The sequence below is a fragment of the Melanostigma gelatinosum genome (assembly GCF_949748355.1).
Source record: "Melanostigma gelatinosum genome assembly, chromosome: 3".
Classification (NCBI taxonomy): domain Eukaryota; kingdom Metazoa; phylum Chordata; class Actinopteri; order Perciformes; family Zoarcidae; genus Melanostigma; species Melanostigma gelatinosum.
Window position 1 is genome coordinate 9,587,640 of NC_136636.1, and position 26,818 is coordinate 9,614,457.

The 26,818-nt window shown below is 44.6% G+C and overlaps 1 protein-coding gene across 3 annotated transcripts; it reads left to right on the forward strand.

Moving 5' to 3' along the window:
- The first annotated feature begins 1,618 nt into the window (after positions 1–1,618).
- pxna (paxillin a) lies at positions 1,619–26,818 on the forward strand. 3 transcript variants are annotated; one of them, XM_079266028.1, is made up of 13 exons: positions 1,619–1,802; positions 15,995–16,170; positions 16,270–16,355; positions 16,709–16,848; positions 17,033–17,228; positions 17,372–17,519; positions 18,204–19,559; positions 20,454–20,723; positions 22,272–22,430; positions 22,981–23,154; positions 23,743–23,824; positions 23,929–24,077; positions 24,165–26,818. In XM_079266028.1, the coding sequence occupies exons 1-13, from the start codon at positions 1,790–1,792 to the stop codon at positions 24,429–24,431; spliced, it is 3,216 nt and encodes a 1,071-aa protein (XP_079122154.1). In that variant the 5' UTR covers positions 1,619–1,789; the 3' UTR covers positions 24,432–26,818. The 3 variants fall into 3 exon arrangements, with proteins under 3 accessions (XP_079122154.1, XP_079122156.1, XP_079122155.1); XM_079266030.1 differs by lacking the exons at positions 18,204–19,559; positions 20,454–20,723; XM_079266029.1 differs by lacking the exons at positions 22,981–23,154; positions 23,743–23,824; positions 23,929–24,077; positions 24,165–26,818 and having other exon boundaries at positions 21,006–22,339.

The window sequence follows — 26,818 nt, forward strand, 5'->3', positions numbered from 1 at the left end:
GGTTCAGTAAGAGTCTTTATACGGAGAATGGGTCGAAATTAAAAACAATGCATTATTTGAATGAGGTGAAACCAATAAGGTGATATTCATCACTGTGGTTACTGCAGGGCTGGAAATAGGTAATTAGTTATTTTCTATTCTATTATAATTGTATCTTGTCTGTTTGGGTAAGTGTTTTGTCAGGTGTGTGATATCTTAACAGATTTGAGTAAAATTGGCCAACGGGCCAAGATATCTGATTACTATTTGGTGTGGCTGGAGACCATGTGGACCATTTACAAAGCATGTTACATTTATGCTCATTACTCCTGAACGGACAAAGTAAAACAAAATACATTTTTCTTTGATTGAATCTTTTAGTTTACACCAATACGATTTTTTTTGTATCCGCTCTTTCTAAAGTAAATATAGTCAAATCTTATAGATGCATGAACTATTTGAATGACACATTTTTGATTGACATTCAACTCTTGAATGTGCCGTTGAAAGCAAATTTGTAAGACAGGTGCAACTCCTGGTAATGCTGCAAAATGTTGATGGCATTTCACCTGCAGACTGCACTACGGCAACAGAATATATTGAACATTCATAACTTCTTGGGCAAAGATAGTTGATTGATGAAAAATAACTGCATACACATTAAATTAAAGTATTTTTCATTTTGCTATATTTAGCATTTTTTTCTTTTCTGCAACGTCAACCTCATCTGGGTCTCTTCTCGGGCTCACTCCCAGGCTGCACATACACAAAGTTCTGCTCCTCCCAGATGCTATCATGGCTCTGCCGCCCATTCCTCGACATTTTCAAGCAGGACATCTAACTTCTGCAGCTCAGCGGAGCTCTGAACTGCTTCCGCCTGAGATTCTTTGTTATCTGTTTGAGGGATTTCATTCTGCAAGTCTTTGTCGGCAAATTCTGTAGCCATAGATATTTCAGAGCCACTGTTTCATCATCGGTGCATCCAAGAGGTCGCTTTTGCTGTGTTTTTATTATTTTGTTCGAATATGGGGGCATCACAGGTGGCGTGACCTTTCTTGGGCTACCCTGAGCATAAGGAGGGCCTGGAACTGGGCCAAACAGCCTCATGATCGATTTGGGTGAACAAAGTGTGTTCACTTGGCTTGAACTCAATGTGGGCTGCATAGAATGATCTCGTATAATGATGATTAGCTGCAACAAGATGAGACTGTATCGCTGCCAGGGAGGGGGAGCGACAAATGAAGACAGGAAACGATAAAGATCTAATTGAATTAAATAAATAAAATATTTAAAAAAATTAATTTGAGAAATTATATTTTAAAGCTATATACATTATATACATCCATACATTACAATTCATTAGGCTGTATAAATGAACCCACACATATATGTGCAGAAAGTCCAGTGCAACTCAGTTTTATGTGATTAAAGTAGTGTAACGACCTGATATGGTGAAGTTACACTTCAATGAAGTGGATTATATGGTGAGACTGGAGTACCACTCTCTGTCGCTAGATGTCGCTGGTCCCTGTGTGTGCGGGCTGCTGGGCAGGCAGGGGGCTGGATGTGGGCTGTCGGTGACTCCAGGGGGGCAGCAGGGTATGTGTGCGTGTGTTTGTGAGTGTGTTTGTGAGTGTGTTTGAGGCTCGACGAGCAGCAGGGGAACTTGAAAACTTCCCTGCTTTCCGCGAGGCGGATCTGTGATCGAGGAGTCAGCGATCGGGAGCCGAACCGGCTGCTTTACAGTCCCGCTGTGATCGACAGAGGACCGGGTCCGGTTCTCAGAGCGTTGGAACGATTTCCGGCCAACATGGATGATTTAGGTAAATTCGCTCGCCGTGAACGCAACATTTACACAGCGCGCGCGTGCGTGTGTGGCGTTAGCGCAAACACACAATGCTGGCGTTTAGCTGCATGTTCAGCCGAGCGAAGGGTTTTCAAATGGGGTTGTTTGACCATAATTGTCTTCTTGGGTAAGCTATGTCCATATGTCCAGGTAGGTTAAGTTATCTTGGTTCAACGAAGCTCAGCGCGAGGTTACACGCTCGGAAAGGCCCCGCGTGCTGACACGAGGAACCCCTGGAATCAATTTCATTGAGGTAATTCTCCCTATTAACGTGCGCATTAGCTGGTATTTGCACGGGAAACACCGTGTGTGAGGGGAAGTCGTGCTCTGGACGGCGCATTGGTGTTGGTGGGCGAGTTATTCCTCTCACAATTCCTCCACATCACCTAACTGCAGGGCTTCTCTGAACTTTTTTTTCATGCTCAGAACCGGTGGAAATGTAAAAAATTAGACCACAAGTCATCTGACATTTTATGAGACAATGACTTATTTGAGCCTCTCCCGGTGATTGTCAGGCTTACATGACTGCTGCAGGTGGGATGGTAACAGCTGGCTTCAGTGATTTAAAAACAACACAGAACAATCATTGAGAGAGTGATTCCAGACAGTCATTGGATGCTCAGAATGATCAGTCGTCTACACTTGAAGCCCCTTCAAACAAATCTTCAGCTTGAATTTAAGCCCTGATTGTCACACCAGTGCTGTATTAGCTCACATAAACTGCAGCAGATGCCTCCAGGAGAGCTTCTGCCTGCACAGCCGAGCTTAACTCTGTACATTATTGCACACTTGGTGACAGCAGAAACATGTAATGCCTGAGGGCAGGTTGTGGCGACAGGGAGGGTGTGCAGAGATCAGCACAATGTGCTCGATGCACACAGAACGCCTGGCTCTCCAGATTCCCTCCATGACATTTCCTTTTGCTATTTTAGCAGTTTACAATTCTCGCCAATGAACACACTGTTTTAGCGTGTCAATGCGTGTAGTTTAAGACCGCTGCAGCCCGTGTTGATCTTTCACAAGTTACTTTCAATAATGGAGAGTCATTTATACAATATGCAGACCCCCGTCAGTGATGAAACCGTGAACCAACTGAAGTAATACGGCTTTTTGAAGGATTCATTTCCAAGCATTTCGACTGTGCAGTTTGAGGTTTTTTTCCCCGGCAACTGTAAGGTTAAGTTTAGCAGGACACCCCGCGAAATGCATCGAAGGAGTCGGGTTCATCGGATGCTAAAAACAAACACCAGAATGCATGCATAAAGTCAAAGATGACAAATGTCTTGCAAAAGCCATCCAAAGGGTGTCCTGTGGTGCTGCAGGTGGACTTGCTATCAGATGAGACTCCCAGCTCTGCTCCACAGTGCGTTATTAACATATCATTGCCGTTCCAAGGCTGTTTGAACTGGCTCGGTTATTTTAAAAGACTCATTTTGAGTACGCGTCCGCATCATGTTTGCGCCGCATCCTGGATCAGTCTAATTTCGGCCAAAACCCAGCTCCCTGGTTGACACGCTTGGTGGCGAGAGGGAGGCTGTACCGAGAATATCGGTCATTCGATATCCAGTCAATATTTATGGATACCTTCTCAGCTTACGTGGGTGAAGGGCTTTCCTTAAAGTAGCAGCTTAAAAAAAGAGCGTCACACAACCCAGTGTAATTATCATGTCACAGGGTTGTAAATTCTGTGGTCGTTTTAGCAGAGACCTGCGGCACTTAATACTTAGAAATATGCAGGCTACAGATATCACTTATGTCCTTGTGGATGGTGTTGGAATGAGCGTCATGGAGGGACATTTATCTGTTGATGAAAATTAAAAGGTTTAAAAGCAGTCGGGAGATCTAAAGAAGCACCTCCCATAGATCTGAAGAGAGGAATTTTAGGGAGTCACCCACCTTGGAGAGGACAGTTAACCTACTTTATATCAGAGGAGTCCTTCCTCTCAAGGGCTGAGCCAACTAGACCGAGAGACCTTCCACCAACTGGCTCTTCCGTCTCTCTTTCCCTCACTTTTATTGTTCATTTCTAAGCCCTATTGCCACATCACCAGTGACATAAAAAGCAGTGACGCTGGCAGGTTTGCTTCCTCCCTGTGATCTGCACATGTTCACACTTTTCAATCTGCGTTATCCCCCCCCCCCCCCCCCCCCCCATGCTTCCTTCAGAACCAGCCGTGGGAGCAGCCTATTGTGCTCGCATGCAGGGCGTCAGGGGTGGATCAGGCCCACATGCAGCGATGGGGCCTCAGCCAAAACGTATCCTCCTTAAACACTGCACTGCCCCACCCTCTCTCTCTCTCTCTCTCCCCCCCCCCCACTCCCCACCATTCCTGTGGCGAACCACATAGGAAGCTGCAGGCTGCAATCTATTGACAGTTTAAAGCTGGCGGAGTTTGCCGGAGAGCAGATTAGCTTTTAGGAAGATTTGGATTTAGGCAGATTTTGACGCTTGATCGCTTGCAATTATCAGCTTTTTTTGAACTCCGGACCGTAATGAAAGTCAGTAAGGAAATTGGTTTCGTTTGTGTCCTCCTTTTATTTGTGCAATCTTTGCAGTTTAGATGCTGTGGCGTGTTCTTGGGCAAACCTTCAGTGACCTCCTCAGCTTGCTTCACTGCTCTGTGCCTGCACCAACAAGACACGAATGTCAAATAGCCTCCAAAGTCGACTTCCTTCCACTGACTTTGATCCTCACTACCTTTTCAGTATTTGCTTCTTTTTTTTTTATGTCCGCAAAATACAGTTGCTGCTCTGTTTCTCTCTCCCTGATTTGTTTTACCGTCTCTTTTTAGGGGCATCATTTGAAGTGAAGTGATTCCCCAGAGCCCCTTGCCAGCACAGCAGCTGCAGCGTTGGAAATGTCACTCATGGATCGGGGCGTGGGCGCAGCAGTTCTTTACTTACTCCAAATGAGATCTGATTCAGCCTAGATGCTCAACCGAGTCTAACTTTATGCGGGTTCATTGTTAACACACCAAAAGAAACAAGGCAGACAGCTCTCGTGACACTGATGTCATTCGTGTCTGAGCGCTGTGTTTTCACTCGTCTCTAATACCCTCGTTTCCATTCTGCCCACTAGCTGCACTGCACTGTTTGTTTTCTACATCAGTCGCCGTCGAGACTTTAAATAGATCGTTTGATATTTTAGGAGATGTTTTAGGAGATTGATACTACGGCCGCCCCTCTTAGCCGATTAGTCGACTAATCGATCGTTTTGGTTTTAGTCGTCTAAGATTTCTTCTTATGTTTTCAGTTCCAGGAAAGTTGAAGATTTAAATTGGTGCTTTTATGTGATTCTTTGAGGAGTAACTCAGTTTTACAGATCTGTCACTTAAATCAAAGTAGTCGCCGACTAAGAATCACGTTGGACTCGGACGGCCCTTATTGATACCGCTCTCATGTCTGTATGCTAAATATGGAGCAGATTGGGGGGTTTCTGGCCCAAATTCACCCGCTAAATATAAACCTACAGTCAGCAGCTTGTTCTCTTAGCTGAGCAAAAGCCGAAGTGTTAAGACGGCCTAAAAGGGGGGAAGTTCCAGTAAATTGCTGCTTCCAGTCCGGCACACAAAACTACAACACGTCGTTTTTACACTGTGGTTTCTGTGTGGCTGAAACAAAGACATAAGATGTAATATATGTTAATCAGTGATCTTTAGAGGTTACACACAGAGGGTGGACATTGAATAGACCCAGACATTTACCAGGCTGGGAGCTTCTAACAATGTTGCATTGCATTATGGGAAGTGTATGTTCCAGAATTGTTTTGTAGCTTGACCCAGAGACTAAAAGTCATGAAATCTCTCCCTCTGCCGCTTCAATTATGGACAATGCTTTTTTACCTTGACCCAACCTTATGGAAATGCAACACTGAATCGTTTTAAGTGCAAAGTCAGTCCAGACTAGGAAGTTCCCATGATCAAAAAAAAAAACCCCTTTCAGTTAACTTCCTCTTCACTTGAGCTCAAAAACCTGGCAAGTCGTTGTTGCAAATGGCATCTTCAGTAACCCTCGGCTTAATGCAACACGGGGCAAGCCTCCCGTAAACCGATAAGTCTCCTGTGTGTGTGTGTGTGTGTGTGTGGCATATTAATCACACACACACAATCGATGTAGCATCCGAAAGGCTTGAGAGAATCTCGTGTATCTCCTCCGGGGTTTATCCATCTGTTTGAGTTTAAAAATTAAAATGCCGCAGGGCTTTGAAACGTGGTGTTTGCACACGCCGACACTCGGACACACAAACACTCGTACGATCACAGACTCACAGACCGCTGCTGTGGACAGACAGCTCCGAGGGGGAAGCTGACTAAGCAGCGACAGCTCTACACTCAGCCAACCGTCATGTCATCTCTCATGGGCACAGCGCGCCATAACAACAGCCTGCCGGGTCCATATCCCAACTGCTACTGTAGGTTTTTGGAACCACGGTTTATGTGCGAATCGGCCTTCAAGCCAAAAAACATATTTAGACTCAGGAATTCAAGCAGAAATCTGGCTGGGGTTTGGAATCTGTGTAGACAAGCATGTCGTACAGTACAGTTACTGCATGAGTCAGGCATGTTCCTGCTTTTGGTCAATCGGCCCTTTTTTACTGGGCAGCTTCTCGTGCAGCCGGACGCATGTTTCATGACAGGAAGTGCCCTTCGTGACTTCTCGGTTGTCATGAGGTTCCTTTGCTGCTAACCAACAGAATAGCCTATTGTCGGTCACAGACATCATGTTAGTCATGCTAACTTGTGGACACGCCTCAGCCTGTGCTTTTTTTTTTGGGGCGACTTCCTTCATGTGAGCAGAAGGAGCCGGTTTGCATTTGGTCTCATTCAATTTCTTTCTTGCTGTTTTCCATTTGCAGGCAGCTGGAACAGCTCATTAGCTTGATTTAGCATGTTGTCAGTGAAGAAATGAAGCAAAATTAGGAGAAAATAAGGTGCGGTTACAACAGATTTAGTCGTATGTATTAGATATATATATATATATATATATATGTATATCTTGAAAGCTGCTCACCCTCCATCCTGCTGTGCTCTGATGAATTGAGTTCCCTGCTTACTTTGTGAGATTCTCCTCCCGTGCACTCAGTCTGACAGTGACTGACAGCTGGGTTGACGCGATGCTGCTGATCCTTTTGATGCAAGCTTCAACAGCAAAACAGCTGGTGTGTTAGTTTTGCATAGACGATAAAGACGCCGCTGTATTTTAATTCTAATCACAATTAGATGGGCGGAAACAAAAGGGAATCAAGCACAGTGTTTCAAAAGCTAACTGCTGTAGACATTGTGATCCTTTCGCTCCAGTTCAATGAATGTCTGTTTGTGATTACGGAGCTCTTGCCGTGTCGGATGGCCTTTCAAACGCACCTGCATGGGTTTTCAGGCTTTCCCCTAATTGGCTCCCAAATGTCATTTTTCTAAGAGCTTGTGTACTTGGCATGGCTGCAGGCTTAGATAACACATTGCTGTTTTATTAGGAAATGGCTTTGTGCCCTGCAGGTTTCCTCTGGCCTTGGCGCTGGTTTAAATAGTCACAAACACGCCGCTGGTACTGCCCTATTTGGGATATAAAAGCCACCACAGTGAAGGCCTTTGATGAATTGTGAAGTTGGAGGGGGGGCTGGCGGGAAAGTGAGCGTGATTATATGCGTGTGTGTTTCCTATCGCTTGTGCTTTAGTTTGATTTTACAATGAGCATCTGGCTTGTTGAAGAGGATCATTCAGGAAGCCCAATCTAGACCCCACTTGAGTTAATGACAGCGTCAGTGATGCTCCGCTCAGGATTACTACTCCACAGGTTTATAGGGGTGTTAGCTTAACAAGAGTTTACACACACACACACACACACACATGCCGGTTCTGGTACGCGTGCTGAGCTGACTGTTTTCCAGTGGGATGACTTGGCCTCCTTTGCAGACCTCACAAACTGTCCTCTCCATCCTCGTCCCTCTGTCCTCGTCCTGCCAGAGGGGGACAAAGAGCAGCTTGTTTCTGGTGCTGTGACCTACTTCAAGACAGAAGCAGACAGAACTGATGAGGAGGAAAGGAAAAACTCTCCATGCAATCATCAAGCCATCGATTTCCAGCCATCTTACCAGGTCTGGGTTGTGATTTAGATATCTGACAAAAATAAACTCCAGGGCTTTCAAACACAGCAGTGTCTTAATCAACAGATGGAGTTTTCTCAGTGGAAATCTTCGGAAAAAGCTATAAAAATGACCTTTAGACAATAATCTGGAGAATAAATAGTAATTGTGTTTGTTTTAAGTAAATTTACTTTGACACATTAATTATAAAAGTATTAAATAAAACATATTGAAAGTGTTGTGAACAGTATGTCATGAGGTGTAATGCTGAGGATTTCCCGTCTGACTATTGCTGACTAAGGTGTTTGAAGGAGTCTTGACAGCATTTGTTCAGCGGATAGTTTTACTCTCACTCGTCATCTATGCAGTCATTAAATAATATTGTGTTAAACTCTTTTTCTTTTGGCTTATTAGCGTGTGCATTTGGTTCGATGTTCTTTTCAGTCAGAAGCCAAATACCAGAACACACAAACATCATATCTTTAGTTTGCAATTCAACTGAACATAAATGGTTCATACCGTCTGTTTAAATGCACCCTCAGTACTGATACAACTTCTTCTTTTTTTTTTGTGGTTTCGCTACTGATGCACACAGATGCTCAAAATAACCACAGAGGCGACGTGTAAACCACAGGAAAGCTTCTGCGCCCACAAACTCCTGTTTCTTTGTAACCTTTCTCTGTGGGGAGCGGAGAGTCGGTGGCGACAGGAAGGAGAGATTGTCTTTTATCCTTTGCTTTTGATTCAGTTCCATATACTCTTGTCTAGAATTTTTATTTATTTCAGTTGTCATAGTCGTAGGTCGAGGTTATTTATACACTTAAGATTAACTCATGATTTTACTCATTTAATGATTCAGTTCATCGGATAGTTTTTACGTCTTTGGACAATCTGTTTGCAGCAAGGATTTAAAAAAAAAAAAAAGAGTACAAAACACGACTCATAAGACATAAAAGCAGTTAGAAATGACGAAAACATCGTATAAAAAGCACCAGGCAGATAAGCAGAAGTGTTTGAAAAGCAGACAGGGAAGGAAGTGATGTTTATAGCTGTAAATGCTGCAGTGTGATGATGATGATGATTGTACAACAATCCAGTCAGGCTCACCACAGATATCATTTGTAGTGAGAATGTTTTGCTGTTGAGCTGCACAAAGGAACAATTTAAAAGAAATGAAAGCATGTTGCCAGCTAGGTGTGCACTACATCATGCATGTCCTCCTCACTCTTGCAGTGAATTAGGACAGGAGCAATTAAGACGTGAAAATTAAAAAATGATCCAAAATCTGTAACGGTAACAAACTAACAGGACACAGTAGCTGCAGCGTGGCTTGAATCCAGTTGTGAGGCAAGGCTACTTTAGAAGGTACAGCTGTTCACAATAGATGATGGGAAGTTCAGTGTCAATGAGCTAAGACGCACATTACCGTTCTCAGATAAGAAGCACTCAGAGATGAGAGAGTGGGGAGATACAGATGATGCTCTTAAGTCGCATGAGCTTAATGGATCTTTACCCTGGAGTATAACTTGAAATGATGTAGTTGAGGAGGATTTTGCGTTTACTTCCTGTACTACACCTTGTGGACTTTGCAGCCTTTTTCATACATATCTTGCTGAGCTGAAACATGCAGTACGTTTCTGGGAAAGCAGACTCATCGCACAGGCTGAAGGGGTGTTTACTTTCTGTACGGGAAATGAACAGAGAGAAGGTGTCGAGGCTTGTGAATATTTCCGCGGTCACTGGTGCGGGGTCGCTTCGCCCTCGTCGGAAGGCTGAACGTTATTTCGCTCCATCTGTTTGATGATAACTTTGTTTAACTAGAATGGGTGAATGTAATTCTTACTTCCTTGTATATGTGGATATCAAAGTGGTTCGGAAAAACAAGATGCATAACCCTCTGAGGAGCCAGGGAGAGGTGGTTAGCGTACTGTTAAAACAACAACAGCAGCCAGCCTGCCTCTGTCTGAAGTTAACACGTTGTATCTCCTTTGTTTAATCAGTACACATCACGTCTTCATAATAAACTCATCTCGTCTCTTGCCCCACACTCAACACACGTACTGTAAGCGTGGTATCGTCTCACTGTTGGGAAGAAAATGAACAAGAACTTATTTCCCAAAATGTCAATCTTTTCCCTTTTTGAAGGATTTTCTGGCCACTGAACGAGCTGTCAACAAAACACAAGTAGCAGCTTCTTCACACATCTAGCAGTCTTATGGAGGAAGATCATGAATCTAGAATGTGTTTCTGACCACCAGGTGAATCTGAGTCCAACATTTACCCTCTTTTAGTTCAGTTGTTGGTCTCTGCCAACTCCTGAGGGAGATATCTGGCACTGGAGCTGCTAATTGTTCCACTACGCCCACCAGCTAACTGTGTCTGTCTGCCGTCTGCTGCAGGGCTGGGAACACATTTCATTTAGCAAAGCTTTTTTCTGCTACAAACATCTGCCTGCTGGTGGTTTTCCTTTTTCAGAATCGAGTCTATGTCGACACAGACAGGCGTGTCATTTATTATTCATGTGAAAATTGGCACGCTGCTTCAGCGTGTGGTCACACTGTACTGTAAGTCATATTAATATGACCATTTTCATAATACCACTAGCGGCGTTCAACAGGGTGTCCAGTCAGTTTCATTTTGACCAAATTCTACAAATTTGAAACTTAACTTTATGGGTGAACTGACTACTTTTTTGTCACTTCACAAAAAATATTTATCTATAAGTCGTATGCTGATTATCACAATTTCACACAAATGTCTAATAGGAATAAAAATGATGAGGCGATGACATTTTGGACAGACATGGATGCAACATGACTGGTTGGTGGAAGAATACAACAGCGAGGCGGTCACTGTAGTTCCGGGCCTGATTCCGGTATTTAAGTGTTGGATTGCATGTCTCTGAGCAGACTTTGCTGTAATTGTATTGAATAATTTAGAGTGGAGCACAAGCTGCTGTGTAAGCAGTTGCATTCCATGACTTAATTGCAAGCGCGTGCGTGCGTGCTGTTCCATCTAATAGCGTTTGTAGCGGTAGCACTTCATTGATCTGAACATAAGGGAACGACAACCAGACTCTTCTTCATTCCATGGAAAATGGGCGAGACTGTAAAGCAAATGTAAGACATAGCATAAGCTGGTTGGGTGGTCTGTAATGTCCTATACTGTTGCTTTGACCGTCGTGGTCATCCATCATCTACTGCGTGCCTCTGCTGCCACAGGCCGGGGTGTGTCGGGAAGGTATTTATCGTGGGCCTAGATGCCTCAGTCTGTCTCTGGTATGTGTTTGGGAAGCCTAGCCGAGAGGCACCTGTGTGCGCGGTGTTGTTCTACTGTTGCACCACCTGTGCATGTGTGTTTCTCGTGTGATTTAATTCTGCACCAAATGAACTCGGGCACTGGCCTTCTGCTGTCTTGCGCGAGACCAGAGGGGAGTAAAGTGTGAGAGTGCATGTGTGCCCATTTTGTCATGATTTTTTTCTTTTTCTTCTTCTGATGGAAGCCAAGAGTGGGATTCATCATCTCTGCGACGGTCTGTCAAAATGTCACAACGAGAGGCCATCGCTCTCGCCACAGGACATGAAAGGCTGTCACTTCATGTCAATGCACACTCACAGACGAGTACCTGAAGGTTGTTCCTTTCACTGGAGATTGTTTTAACATGCATACATCATTTAAAAAAAACCCATTATGATGTCCAAAATGTCTTTTGTTTTGTCTCGTCACGCTATCTTGTTCTGCTGGTGTGCAGCTCGCATCTTATCTCCACCTCCTTGCTCTTTCTATCGTATCTGGAAGACGAGCTGTGGCATGTAAGGAATTCCTATCAGCCCTTGTGCACCTTGCAACACGTCAGATACAGAGGCAAGAAATGAAAGGAATGCGGGCAAGGAGACGGAGAAAAGGAGGTCACAGGAGAACACAGGTAGACCGGCTGCACAGACAGAATCTCGCGGGCTGATTATTTCTCCCTGTTAGTTTCACTTCGGTGTCAGTGCATATCTCAGGAAATGCCTCTGCATTTATGAACCTCACAAGATAACGCCTGCTCTGTATCGCAGCCCTCAGAAGGAAAAAGCCGGGAGTGAGCTCGAGTCTCACACACACACACACACACGACTCGACATCACCCCCTGCAGGTTGCTGATGGCTGTGTTTGGTTACATTTCCTGAAGTGAACTGCCAACTACCAGCTAAATCAACAGGAGATGTGTTGAGTAGTCCACAGCATTGATTCACTCTTTGCCGTGGTCAGCACCGATAGAGCCTCAAGCAGCCAGGATGTCCTGTCGGGGATAATGGCGGCTGGCTTCTCTTGACGTCCGGGACTTGTATTGATCAGAAAGTAAAAGCATGGCTCCGGGATTGCTTTGCTCACTTACATTTAAATTGTATGTTCAATTTTGACTATGAAAGGTTGCCAGTTAAGTGCTGAGCCAACATATGTCTCCCCCTTTGCTGTTAACACACTTGACTCTTCAAATGGTTTTCTGTCCATACCCTCATTGTCCTGCACCCCCCCCCCCCTCCCTTCATTTGTAATTTCCCTGTTTTGTTTTTTTCCATCCCTTCCGCCGCCCGCTCCAATCTTCCCCGTCCCCCTTTTATATCTTTCTCTCTCTCGTTCCTGTAACAAGCCCCATGCGGAGCAGCGTTTGTGTAATTAAAATGCACACCATTCATCTGGGAGGAAGGGAGTCTCCTTAATCTGCGTCAACCCACATTTTAGCCTCTGAGGATTTGCCTGCTGCTCCACACGCGCACACACACTCTCTCTTCTTAGGTTCACTCGCTACTATCTCTCCCGGCACTCCCACCGCCATTCCTCATTGTTTGAGCACAGCTGTGCCCTGCCGTGTCACATTTAGTGTTGTGGACATGGAAGCAAACCAAATGCTGGTGTTTTTTTGTTGTTCAAAGAAAGGCGGCCTGCGTTACATTGATGTCGATTTGTTAGATATGGATGAAGCCTATTTCTGGGAGGCAGGAGTAGATGTGTCACCGTCACACAACAGCCTGCTTCTCTGGAACTTTGGTCTGTTGAGATTTCATGTAGTTTTGTTCTTATAACTCATCAAACAGAAGTTTCATCCCAAGTCCAGTCTGACATGCGTTAACCAAACATATGTTCAAATGAAGTTATCTCCAGAAGTTCTGGCCTCTCCTTACAGAGGATGAGAACGATTCGGGGAGGCTCATCTTACGTGTGTGTCTCATGATGAGTTCCTCATTTTACTGTAGTTCCATTTTTGGTCACTGGGGAACTCGTCTGTGTGTCACGGTATGTTCTCTTGGCAGAGGAGGCTGACACACCTCTGTGTGTTTGTGTAGCTTGCGGATGGGTCGGAGCACGCCGAGCATGCAGTGAACAAAACTGTGAACAAACGCAACCCTTAAGCTGCAGGCTTCTATATTTGATGCTTTGCCTGTATACTCTAAATGATAGGGCTGTCTTCCAACCGCTTTGTTGAGGGCAATGAGCTGCTGAGTTCAATGAACTCTCTTAGATATTAAAGTTAGTATACAGCTCTCCTGCAAGGCAACAGAATATGTCTTTCATATAGCCTGGGGGGGGGTTAGTGTTTTAGCGTAACTCTATTTTGCAGCAGCAGTCTTCATAACCAGGGTGGAAGCCAGTTCAGCTCCAGAGCTAAGTTGATTAACATCTCTTGTGTAAACAATCTGGACCAACATCTGTTGACTGAGGGTCTCCACCAGCTGCAGTAAAATCTTACTCTGACATCTGCAGCAGATATGTACCGAGGCCCATATGTGCTCACTATTTATTTCTGCAGTATCTCAGAGAAGCCTCTGATTATTTCATCATAGATGCATACATTTGTACACCTTTTTATAGAAAGACTGTGTGGATTGAAATGGTACATCCCTCCATATCTCACCCATTCTCTGTGTTGTTATCTTGTGATGAAAACCCAGCTGCATCGTGGGTAAATGTTGTAAATGAAGAAGTGGTCTTAAGTCTTAACCTCTGCAGAGAACCGCAACCTTAGAAGGAGTTCACAATCTTGCTGACTTCCCTTCTACCGGACCAGAAGTAGAGCTTGTAGAGGCTGCAGCAGTGCTGAGCGCACCTGTCTGTCGTACCAATAAAAATAAAAATTGGTACGTTTTATATCATACACCATACTTGGTATGATTTATAAAGATTGACAGCTTGTGTTGTTTTTGCTACGACCAAATAAGAGATGAGGAAACACACACACACACACAGAGCTGGCTGCGGTAGTGTAAACAGTGAGCTTGCGCTGTGTCCATAATGGAACTCTGTGGAATGTGCTCGGGCTTCTGAACGGAGTGTCTGCTGTGAAACCTAGTCAGCCGGCATGTCAGCCATGCTAACCATGCTATCCGTGCTAACGCTAAGTTGGGCCAAGTGGATCTGGTATTGACTTCGGCTGTGTCTCCTCTGAGTCTGGAGAACACTGCAGCCCAAGTTACTTCTCGTCTGACGATACTCTGCTATACGCCTATAGCGGTCGTTCAAGTTGCAAATTAAAATGTACAACTGCAGTTGAATCTTCGACTGTCTTAGATGTTAGACTTTCGTGTCAAAGTGAGCGTGAGTCATGGGAAACGTAAGCAGAAAGTGTGCTGACGTGGTGAAGGAGGGGCCGATTACACCTTTATAGACCTTTTTGTGATACCACTCCCTACGTTGGCCATGCCTCTTGCCGATAAGAGCTCTGCTTGCTCTCAACTTTCCTCACTTCACAACGTTCTCCCTCACCGGCTGCAACGTGCTCATCAGACTGTTTTTCAGAGGGTAGTCGTTTGCGTGAGTAGTATCTCTTACTTGAGCTTTCAGGCAGCAAAGTTGGAGCTGGCATAGCAGCGTGGAGGGGTTGACCCAAACCCACTGCCATTCATTTGAAACCCTCCTTCTCCTCTTTACCCTCAACCTCTCCTCTGCTCTCAGTTGCCCCCAGCTCTCCCCCCCCCCCCACCCCTCCTCCTCCTCCTCCTCCTTCGGCTCTTCATCTCTTATGCTGATGGTAGAGTTAAGAAAGGCAGTTCCTGCCTGGCAGACTGTCTGTTTGGGTTGCCCTCTGACCCCTCCACTTCTTCTTCTTCTTCACTCTCTATTATCTCCTCTTCACTTCCCTGGGTGTAACTTCTTGTCTTTAGTCTCAGGTATGTCTCATCTGCATGTTACTTTAGCTGTGGTTTTGTCTTTCTTGCCCCGCGGCTTTATTTTAGGATAGAGCTTTGAAGTAGTTTGTCTTTAGATCAATTTAGCATTACTGGCGATATTGCAGTATGACCGTATAGAATATTAAAAACATAACAATGAAGTGCCGTTTGAATCATTCAATCAAGCTTCTTTACGAATACAACTTTATTGTAATTGCGCTATTCATTTGCTGTTTCTAACTAAGGTTTATTTGTTTTTTTCAAGAACTTACAATAGATTATGTATTTGATATTAACGTCATTGTCTTTAACAGCCTCAAATGTATTGTTTTAATGGAAAATATGCAAAAATGTTCATACCATTAATTTTGTATACGAATTGTTAAAGTAAGTTTGTTTAATTTATGGATGACATTTTTTCGGACTCGTGACATTCTGCAAGAGAAACTAAACACTGCTGTGGTGAGTGAGCGTGCTAAAATAAGCCCAAGTATCCAGTAATACAGTCTGCGCTCTTCATTAAATCCCCTATAATCGTATGTGTCCTTCTACCTGCTGGTTAGGACTTCTAAATTAGTAGTTGTCTTCTTGGCCTCTTCATGCAGTGGCGGCAGCTGTTGTCGTGTAGATGGTAAATATGAGTACGTGTACCTGGTGGCAGACTTGACCGCGACTCTTGGATTTAAGACATGTCAATGAGTAACCAAAGGAGTGGCAATGACAGTCTGCATGATTCAACTTTTACAACTCCACCCCCCCCTGATGTCAGTGAACACCGATTGAGAAAGACGCTGTCATTATTTGTTCCCGTGTGTAGGCAATCCGCCCTGCTGATAAGTTTTTTGCAGCTCTATCCTGTACTTTCACCGAACGCTGTCTGCGAATATAATTAGCTCCAGACCTGCGATGAAGAAAATCTTTGTTTTGTATTTCCACAGATGCTTTGTTGGCGGACCTTGAGTCCACAACATCCCACATTTCCAAGCGTCCGCTCTTCCTGTCTGACGAGACCGCCTACTCCTTCCCTGTTGGGGGTCAGAACCAGCAAGACCTCTGCTCTCCACCCCAAGTCCCACCCACGTCCTCTGAGCTAAACGGACTTGATGAAACGGAGGTAAACGCTCACATGCATTTTATTGTTTGTGTTCAATGAAAAAAACATTGTTTGATTCACTTCTGGATACTCTGAAGTGACTTCCCTTCATCTCCTCAGTCCTTCAGCTCAGCTCAAAGAAGCCCGTGGTCTGGAGATAGCAGCAGTCCAACGCAACCCATTGGTGAAGAGGACCACGTGTACAGGTAGGACTTTGAACCACACCAGTGGGATCAACCATGTATAGGTATACTATCTAGCTATAAAAAATAACTTGTACCCTCAAAAGTTCTTAGAGATTACTTTGTTTGGAAGCGTTTTTGTGGAAAACCTCTACGGTATTTAGCAAATTATAGGGACATTAAAAGAGGGAACATCATGATGTGTGTCATCTTTTTGACGCACACAAATCATTCAAATGGAAATCTCCTTTTGGGTGTTGACTCATCTGTGAGCCAGAGACACTCTCCGAATGATGCCGGTGTCAAAATATATATATCACCCTCAGTCCTTGGCTCTGTTCATAGTAAATATTGGTTCTTCTCTCTTCTCTGTACAGTTTCCCTAATAAGCAGAAGAATAGTGAGTCATCAGCTCTTGCCATGAACTCATCCTTGGGCAGCAACCTGTCTGAGCTGGACCGCCTGCTGTTGGAGCTCAACGCTGTGCAGCAAAGCACCCCTGCCTTCCCCACAGAAGGTACACGAAGGGATTGCTTTACAATTTAGAAAACGCTCTCTTGTGTTTCCTCGGATGGCGCTATCTACATTTAGCGGTTGTTTTTAAGGCGTCACACAGGAATGTCCCGTCTCTCCACTGTATGATAAACTATGCACTGTGGATCCATGGGGGGAATTTATTGAGCATTTTCTTCTGCAAATAGAAGAAGCAGCTCCCCCACTGCCTGCCAGCAGCGTCATCCACCACGTTCAGGAGAACGGAGTCTCTACTGCAGGCAAGCTTGCTCCACCTGTATTGGAGAAGCCCAAACGCAGCGCTGCAGCTCGGGGAATAGAGGATGTACGACCAAGTGTAGAGAGCCTTCTGGATGAGCTGGAAAATTCTGTGCCCTCACCCATGTAAGCCACAAATTGTTAAAGCAACATAGAAACCATGCCATTGCATGTAGCTGTTTACATTAGTGCTCAAGGATGTTATATGAACCTTTTAATGTCACTTTTAAGGCCATGAATTTAGTTGACGGTGTTCTTTCCTTCTTTAGTCCCACGCCGTTGGTTGTGTCAGACGAACACACAGATGGACAAGAGGAAACTCCAGCACAGCTGCAAGCCAGAATGTCTGCCTCCTCTGCCACACGAGAGCTGGATGAGCTAATGGCCTCCCTATCTGACTTCAAGGTCCAAAGCAATGTGAGTATGGTAGTGGGTAGATTTTGAGTCATTGGGGGTTGCATACTGGATAGAGGATGTTTATTTTTGGCATTGTGTAACTGTTTAGGGCTGTTTAGGGGTTTGCATGACTGTGAAATGAATTGTAGAAACTAGGATCAGACTATTTTTATTCAGCATCTCTTCAGTATCTCTTCAGTATCTTTGCAGTGTCTGTGATTTTGATATTTTGCATACATAATATTTAATGAATTGCTGTTGCTGGCAGTGTCTACAATAGAAAGGTTGAACAGATATTCTGCTGTTTTACTGTTTACATAGATGTCCCAACTTTTGCAGTGTTGCAATGGAATAAATGAAGTGGCTGGTGCTTTTTTTTTTTTTACCGCAACTTTTTAACCTACCCTTTATTTTGGACCAGCTTTGTTTTTTTTAAGTCAACAAAATATTTTAAAACTGACCTGTAATTGACAACCAACTTTGAATTTGAATTTGAGTTGTTGTCACACTTGACAAAACAAACGTACCAGATGACAATTCAAATTCGTTGTGCTACATTTCTTTGGCTTTGTGTTTGAGCCAACTTTTCTGTTCATTCCCTTCATTCTCAATGTGTTTTTCCTGCTCTTTCTCTTCTCTCTACCATTGTTTATGTCTTGTCTTTGTTTGTACATTGCCATCATTACATCAATGCACCTGATTCAGTCTGGCTCTCAGTTGTCTGTGAATCAGGAGGCTGGAGACCCTTCATTGGTAGCTGGTTCCCCAGGAACAGCCCCGTCTATATATCCTAATATTGGTTCAGTGGATACTCTTCTACCTTCTAGTTTCACTACTCCCTCCTGTACCCCTCTTCCACTGGAACTCCACATAGATGAAGATGGTACTTCAACCCCTACATCTTCAGCTGGTTCCACTGTAGCCATTGCATCGTCCAAGAGCCTTCAGTCCTCCCAGATCCAACAGCTAGATGACGGTGGCAGTGTCACGTGTGAGATCACTCATGAGGAGAGCCTCAGTATCTCTAGTACCACAAAGCCTCCGAGTCAAACGGAAGTCAACAGCCCTACACATATGTCCATCACTAAATTATCTGCTAGTAAAGTCTCAAGTCCTTTTGGAAAAAGCTTAAGCCCAGTTACTAGTGGCAGATGTTCTAGTCCAGTACCCTCTGCCAGCAGCTCCAGTCCATCAGTTGTTTCAGAGAGCTCTAGTGATGTTACTGTGTCTATAAACCCCAGTCCCATTCTTAGAGCCAAGAGTCCCAATCCACCTCATCTTAAATGCCCCAATCGAAGTCAGTCTTTAAAGAATCCAAGCCCAATTTCTAAATGCTACAGTCCAGTTCCGAAAAGTCATACCCCAGAAGACAATAAAAAGACTGCTCGTCCAGTGACAGTTACAAGGCTTTCAACTCCAGTTCCAAAAAGTGCGAGTCCAGAAATAGTTCCCAAGAGTGCTAGTCCAGTGTCAATTCCAAGACTTTCAAGTCCATTTCCACAGATGGCAAGTCCTGTGACAGTCTCTGATATCTCTAGTTCAGCAAGTGTATCCAAGAGCTCTCGTCCTGAAACATTGCCAATGACTGCTTGCCCAGTAGTACTCCCAAGGCTTTCAAGTCCTGCCTCAGTCATCAGAAAACATTACACAGTTCAAGGTAGCAGCAGTCCCAGAGCTTCACCAGTTCCAGCTGTACCATCAAATGGCCTGTCTCTGACACCTACAAAAAAGCAAGGAGGTGAAATGCTGGATTTAACATGGCCATGTCGGGAACCTTTATTAGATGATGCTTTAGACAAACTGTTAGCCCCCGACTCCTCCCAAATGAGTGCCAACCAGCCACCTGCTTCCTTTATGCCCGGAGATGAATACCGATCTTGGGAGGAGGAAGACGGAATTGACCCTGATCATAGCCGAGAGGGAACCCTGACGCCCATGACTGAGTCCAGCTGGATTGATGAGTGTTTCACCCCCTCTTCCTGCCCTGGGACACCAGATGCAACGCTGGAACTTCCCACACAGCAGCCCTCTGCTGTCGAGCGACTATCTACTTCTGGCCAAGTAGGACTCTCAACCTGACTCTCCCAAAATAAGCTGCAGGCAAAAAAAGGCTAGAGAAGCTATTATTTGGCCGTGTCTTTCTGTTACTTGGCCATGTGGCCTACGATAAGATTAATTGTCTCTGACAATAATGGCAGAATGGCTGTGTGTATCTCTAGTTGCCGAAATAAGCTTATATTGGGAGAGCAGCTCCTGGAAATACTCAAGGAGCTACGCAAAAACACAAAGTGTCTTGAGGAAGATCTATGTGGTGTGATGCATGTGGTGTCATTGCATAGCAATTTCAAAATGGCTTGAGGGAGAAATCTCCCTGTAGAGACTATTTGTGGCTGATGTCGAAAGCTTTGCTAAAAAGACGTTTCCGCACGCCCCTACTTGCTTCAGTCCACATTGCTGTGTTAGTCACAGGGCTTGGCCTGTCATGTCTACGCAACCAATGGCTGATGCAAAAATGTGTTTTCAATCACTGATAGTGTCAATACAAAGACCGTAGGGTGAATATTTTTTCTATTGCTAATCCATTTATGCACTAAGAAGGGGCACATGTTCTTTGGCCTTGCTTTGGCACGTGCAGACTTGTGTGCAAGCATTTTGTGATGGTGTTGTGTTGAGCTCAGCATGCCGTGCCACAGATACCCAAGTAGACTTTGAATGGAATGGAGGGCTGTGCTTTGCTTCTGCAGGCAAATTTGATTGGATACAAGAGTGCCTGACAAAACCTCCAGAACATTTAGACAAAAGTATGTTCTGGAGCCGGTCCTTGAGCGTTTTTGCCCGTTGAATGAGACATCCTGGGCTGGGTCTGTCCTGCTTGTGTTTGCAACCCAACATGGACTTTCTGGTGAGTGGCACAATCCAAGCTTCCCAAACCTCCTCATATCATCTACTCTCCAGCTCAAGTCGGTTATCCGCCGCACCAAAGAAACCTCCAATGTGCATCCAATGTTCAAGGAGGGAACGCTGCGACGTAAAATGGGACCGGTCATTGTGAATAAGAGCAACTCGCAAGACCGACTCATTCAGGAGCTGCAGGGCAAACTGGGAATTGGGCGAGTGGAGCGCAAGCGTAAACAACTGGCAGATGATTGGATGACGGAGGGAGTCATCGTCATGTCCAACCCACAGCGAACACGGGAAGAAAGGGTCCAGCCATCTGTGGATAAGGTAGACATTAGAGACGCACAGCACGAGTCCGTGCTACTCCGGGACCATGTTAATGGAACCAAGAGTTGGAAGTTATCTTTAACTCATTATAAACGTTAAATATGTATGATGATTCATCGTATTGCCAGAAATATTTCATTTGTCTTTGACAGTCAGTCTAAACAATTCAGTTTGTCGTGCCAACTTTGTTCTTTTTACCATTTCCTTTCCCTCATTCTGACCTCTGTTTTTGTTATCTGTGTTTCCTCTCTTTGCTGTTTCCTTTTTCATTCTTTCCCCCAGATCATCATCCCTCCAGAATCACCTGCCCCACAGAGAAAAATCCTCCCCCCTCCGCAATCTCCCCCAGCACCCAAAAAGCTACCCCCACCACTACCTCCTCCCCCTCCGACACCTCCCCCTCCCCCTCCTCGAGAACCTCCACCTCCGACCCCTCCACCTCCCCCTCCTCGAGAACCGACCCCTCCTCCCCCCAAAGAACCTACTCCTCCCCCCAGGGAGCCCACGCCTCCCCCTGTCCAGCCCCCTCCATCACCTAGCCCCCCTCCAAAGCCTGTCACGCCACCCGTGCCTCCCAAGGTCTTTGTATCAGTGGGCTGTCAGACTGAGTATGACCCCATCTTCCCACTCATGCAGGCATGGATCACCATTCTTCTTCTTTCTCTTCTCTGACCTTCCTTTAAACTTTGAGTTGTTTTACTCAGGTCTGTTTTCGGGTTATTTGCTTCAAATCCCAGCCGTTGAACCTCTGTATTCATGTGAGCTCTATCATTTGTCTGGTCGTAGGCTCTCTTTTCGACCCCTGGTGTCTATTCATGCCAAGTTGCAACAGGTAGTCTCTTTAAAGCTTTGTATGAAATCCAGTCAGGCCAGGCTGTGGTGGTTGCTGACATTCAGGCTGGAGAGACTGAGACCCTTTTCTAATTCTGACATCTGACGGCGCCACGGGCTGTGTTCAGAATTGAGAGGAGAGTTTAGAAGCTCAGAAGCAAGAGTGTAACCCCCCCCCCCCATGTTCCTGTTACTCTGTCCTGCCGTGCGCAGGAATAGTAAGCTCGCAGTGCAACTGAAACCTAATCTGCCACATGACAGCACAGTTACCACCACAATTATAGCCGCTCCCACAAACTTCCGTCAACAGGTCGCACTAGGTTATATACCAGTTATATACTGTGTTTGCTTACATTGCTGTAGCCAGACACACATTCACACACACGATATTGATGTTCGAGGTTTATCATCAAAAGCCTGCAAACATGGATTAGGATTGATAAAATCTTATTTTGTCCAGGTTGATATGTTCATGGCTTGTCTTTATCTTCTCTCCGTCTCTGGAAAGAGGAGACAGCTAACCACCGTCTAGATTCTTCCCTGGTTGCACAACCAGCAATCCAGGGAGAGACAATTGTAACAAACATTTACGAAGGCAGTTACATGAAAACATTACAAAATGATGTGATGTGACAAAGAAGGTAAGTCCAAAAAAATGATGATCCAAAATGATGAGAACGGTGTGGTGAAGCCTCTTTGGTATGTCATGTCCGTCAGATCCAGTCCCAGGGAAAGACTTCTCCCACCGGTGCCCCGAAACCAGCCAACAAGCTGGACAACATGCTTGGAAGCCTGCAGTCCGACCTCAACCGACTCGGAGTCCAGACGGTGGCTAAAGGTGTCTGCGGAGCCTGCAAGAAACCCATTGTTGGGCAGGTGATGACAACACTGAATCACACGCATACAAGTCGGAACACATTGAAGCACATTCGACTTATAAAAACATCATCCTTTTTGTTTTGTTAAGAATGTGGCGAGAAGAAGATTACACTCGATGTTTTTGACCCTGTTGGATAGCTTGTGTAGTGTTGACTCAAGTTCCACATTTCTCAGGCTGTGCTGATTGCTTGAGGTCCCAAGCCAGTCAATCTATCAATAATTGGCAACCAATAAGTGGAGCAATATACATTTAAAGCTTTTATTCTGTGTTTTATTACATGACTTACTTACCGAATAAGAGACTTCTGTTTAAAGAAGCGCAATAATATTATTTTCTGTGAATCATGATCCATCTGCAGCGGACTGAGATAATTTTTAATATATAATAGTTCTAAATTTTTTAAGAGTTGAGTGATGATATCTGCTGCTGATTTGGAATATCCCCCTTTGTTTTCTTGCATGCAAGGCTGCAGCAATTTTCTCTGCTGAGCCAGGTCCTTCGCTCAGAAGCTCATTTTTATTGAATGCATGTGTCTCCCCACACCAGGTGGTGACTGCCATGGGCAGAACGTGGCACCCCGAGCACTTTGTGTGCACCCACTGCCAAAATGAGATCGGCTCGAGGAACTTCTTTGAGCGTGAGGGGCAGCCTTTCTGTGAGAAAGACTACCACAGCCTGTTCTCACCACGATGCCACTACTGTAATGGACCCATACTGGATGTTAGTAGTGCATACATCACACACACACACAAGTGCAAGTGGGGAGCCACCAGATTTAGAATTTCTGAATGAAGTAAAGAATTAGCTTGACTGTATATACTTGTTCATACTTAATTGTGTTAAACATCTGAGTTGATTGTGAATTGTTCAATTTGAATGATTTATAACTCGAACTAATGCGGTTGTGATGGTTTCAATGTACTTTTCGACACTGCACCCCCTGGTGGTACAGCCAAGAATCACTTGTACTCAGGCGTGTAGTTTACAGTTCTTGCCCTGCTGCACAAACTCGCCAGCTGTGGATGTTGTAAAACCTTGTGTGACATTTATGAGTGTGCTTCGAGCTGAAGCTACTGAGAAATGCTATCAGGCCTGGAAAACATGACCAGCGCCTCCCACACTGCCTCTGTGGACTTCCGCTGCCCTCTCCTGCCGTCTGAATTTCTGATTTTGTTTGTTTCTTCCGTAATTGCAAACATGCATGCTCATACTGTATGTGGATTTTCTTTTAGAACCTGTTTGTTTATGATTCACACCTTTTTAGCAGGAATTGAATGATTGACCACTCGGTCCTCCTTTGTTTCACAGAGAGTAGTGACCGCTTTGGACAAGACTTGGCATCCAGAGCATTTCTTTTGTGCCCAGTGTGGAGCCTTTTTCGGACCAGAAGGTACCAACTTGCTCATTAATTATTAACATAACACCTGGCTTGAGTAAAAAAATTAAAAAAAAGTAGAATGCAGTGAATCACAGTGTGTCTTTGCTGCCCTCTAGGTTTCCATGAGAAGGATGGAAAGGCGTTCTGCAGAAAGGACTACTTTGACATGTTTGCCCCTAAATGCGGTGGCTGTGCCCGTGCCATCCTGGAGAACTACATCTCTGCTCTCAACTCACTGTGGCACCCCGAGTGCTTCGTCTGCAGGGTGAGCCCCTCGACTTACCCGACAAATGTCGTGACAACCGAAACCCAACATCGTAATATTAAAACCTCTTCCCTTCCGATCTTCCAGGAGTGCTTCACGCCATTCATAAACGGCAGCTTCTTTGACCACGACGGCCAGCCGTACTGCGAGTCGCACTACCACGAGCGCCGCGGCTCGCTGTGCTCCGGCTGCCAGAAGCCCATCACCGGCCGCTGCATCACAGCCATGGGCAAGAAGTTCCACCCAGAGCACTTCGTGTGCGCTTTCTGCCTTAAGCAGCTCAACAAAGGCACCTTCAAGGAGCAGAACGACAAGCCCTACTGCCAAGGCTGCTTTGTTAAACTCTTCAGTTAGAGTCTTTGTGTATAACTGTGTTCGTACACCCGTCTACACATTCATTTTACATGAATGCACTCGCATGTCTAGCATGTATGAGTCGGTGAAATGTTTTTTGAGAATGAGTTGGTGCGCTGGTGGATCACATCATTAGGGTGAGAGATGTCTCAGAGTATTGACCCTTGGTATGGAAGGGACTTCCCTGGCTGTCCAACCTCTCAGGCTTTGCATTTCACACTTTTGCTAAAGACATTTTTAAGAAAGCCCAAAGAGATTTTTTTATTTAGAGTTTTTCCTCCTGTGTGCAGCGAAGAAAATACGCTCATTTCCCCCTTGTGCGTGTGTACATATATGAGCGTCAAATCAAGACTTCTTCAGAGCGCTGATTTGTAAATGATTTAATTCCCATATTGCAGGGCAAGCCCGTGCACCCTATGATGGTTCTATGCTGAGACAGCTGCTTAATTGCATGGACCATGGAGAGTTGACTGAAGCAGTTTTAGAATATGTTGAATACACAGTGCTCGGCCAATGAGTGGAATAATCCATGACAAAGACGTATTTTTCTAGCTTTGGAAACTATTGAGGTGCCATTTAAAATTAACCATGACAATACTCCAGACGTGCACACACGCACGCACACACACACACACACTGAACTCCTCCATCCTCTCCCCTTCTTGGAAATACCAGTTCAAACTCTTTGCACACTCCACCCACAGATCTCTTGATGAGACCGTCTTAAGGTGCATTTTACAGGTGCCGGCAAGATATTAGCTAGTCCTTATTTTTCTACTGTTTTTACTATGAAATTGAACCCAGATGTTTTCAGCATACATTACATTCACATGTGTGCTCTTGTCAGTGAATTATTTCCCATTGGGAGTGAGATCAAACGCAAGTCTATATACATATGTTGAACTTTTGTCCCCCCGGATAAACTTGTACTTTGCTCCCGCAAAGTGTGCGTTGTGTCATTTACATTGATAATGTTCAAATCAAATGACACGGTAGTGACTGACGATGACAAACATTTGCTCAATAAGAATAACGTGTGTTATGGTCAATGTTGAACTTATCATGTAATTTAAAAACAAGCCAAAACAAAGTTGATTGTCTTTACTCCACTTTAAAAGTAGAGATTTGTGTAGTTCAATTCAGAATAAATGATTCTTCCGTTCATCTTTTCCATGTTTTACAATTGCTACTGTTGTGAATTTATCACTGTATTGAATCTATTAAAAACCCTGGTTAAAGATCAACAACATGGTTGTGGATTAAAAGCATGCTTTCTTATACGTGGACTTTCATCAGCAGTAGCTGCCACTTGCTGTTACAATCAGAATCTAAATTTGTATACCTGTAACATGTTCGACTTTGCGACAGAACTGTGTTTTTGTCACCGTTTTGATGAAAAAACAAATATTTTTGAGCGGTTTGGGCTCACACCGATATGCAAAGAGCTGGCTCTATTGGCATGCAGGCGAACAATAGTTGACCCTGTTCTCACACACGAGTACCAGCTTTGATTCCAGTGCGTCAGCCCTTCTTATTTTCATTTTGAGTCATGAACTATGATCCTGCTGTCTGAGCTGAGGTCAGTACTTGGCTCACTGATGGAAGCTGGATGTTGGTGTTAGCTGGTCAGGAATCAGAATACAACACCAAGCCAGGGCCAAGCCTCGAGCAATTACACCTAGATGCTGTGACTCCTTTCATCTTTATTTTACCTGAAGCGCTTGTTTTGTGACGTGAGACAATGAGTGTTGTATTACTTGTCTTTCATTTTGATTCACTATGTGTGCACAGAGTGAATACGCAGCATCTACATTCGGATTGTTTTTACTTTGAGAAGATGTTTCTCTTGTGCCAAATGTGTCAATGCAATAAGGTCTTATACACTGTGGAGTTCTCAACCTTTCGTGTCATTTGATTCTTTATGGGCTGAACTCTGGGGGAGCTTTCGTCTGCTGTGGTGCATCTTAACACCCGATAGTTTACACTGTAATAGACGAGCCGAGGAGAAACGGTCCATACCGAGTCATTGGGCAGAAAGTAAAGCGTACACTTGTAGCTGATTCAGATTTACAGGAAGTAGCGGGGGGGAATACACAGGAATTGTGAGTTAACTTTGCCTCGTGTATATGTATGTGCTTACAGTAGACTGCCTTATAGTTTTTGATCCTGTCAAAGAATTCATTTTAAAAAAAAAATCAATTTACTGTTAATGACATTAAGTGAACTTTGTAAATGGAGACATTCATGTGAAATTTTACCATTTGAATTTTCTCATGAGCCACATTTGTGTGGCTCTTTGTGTGGGTGGGGTGTAAGCCCATGTGGGTCCTGATTACTGACTGATTATTATAACTGCTGCAAATAAAATAAGTACTTTATTTCTGGCA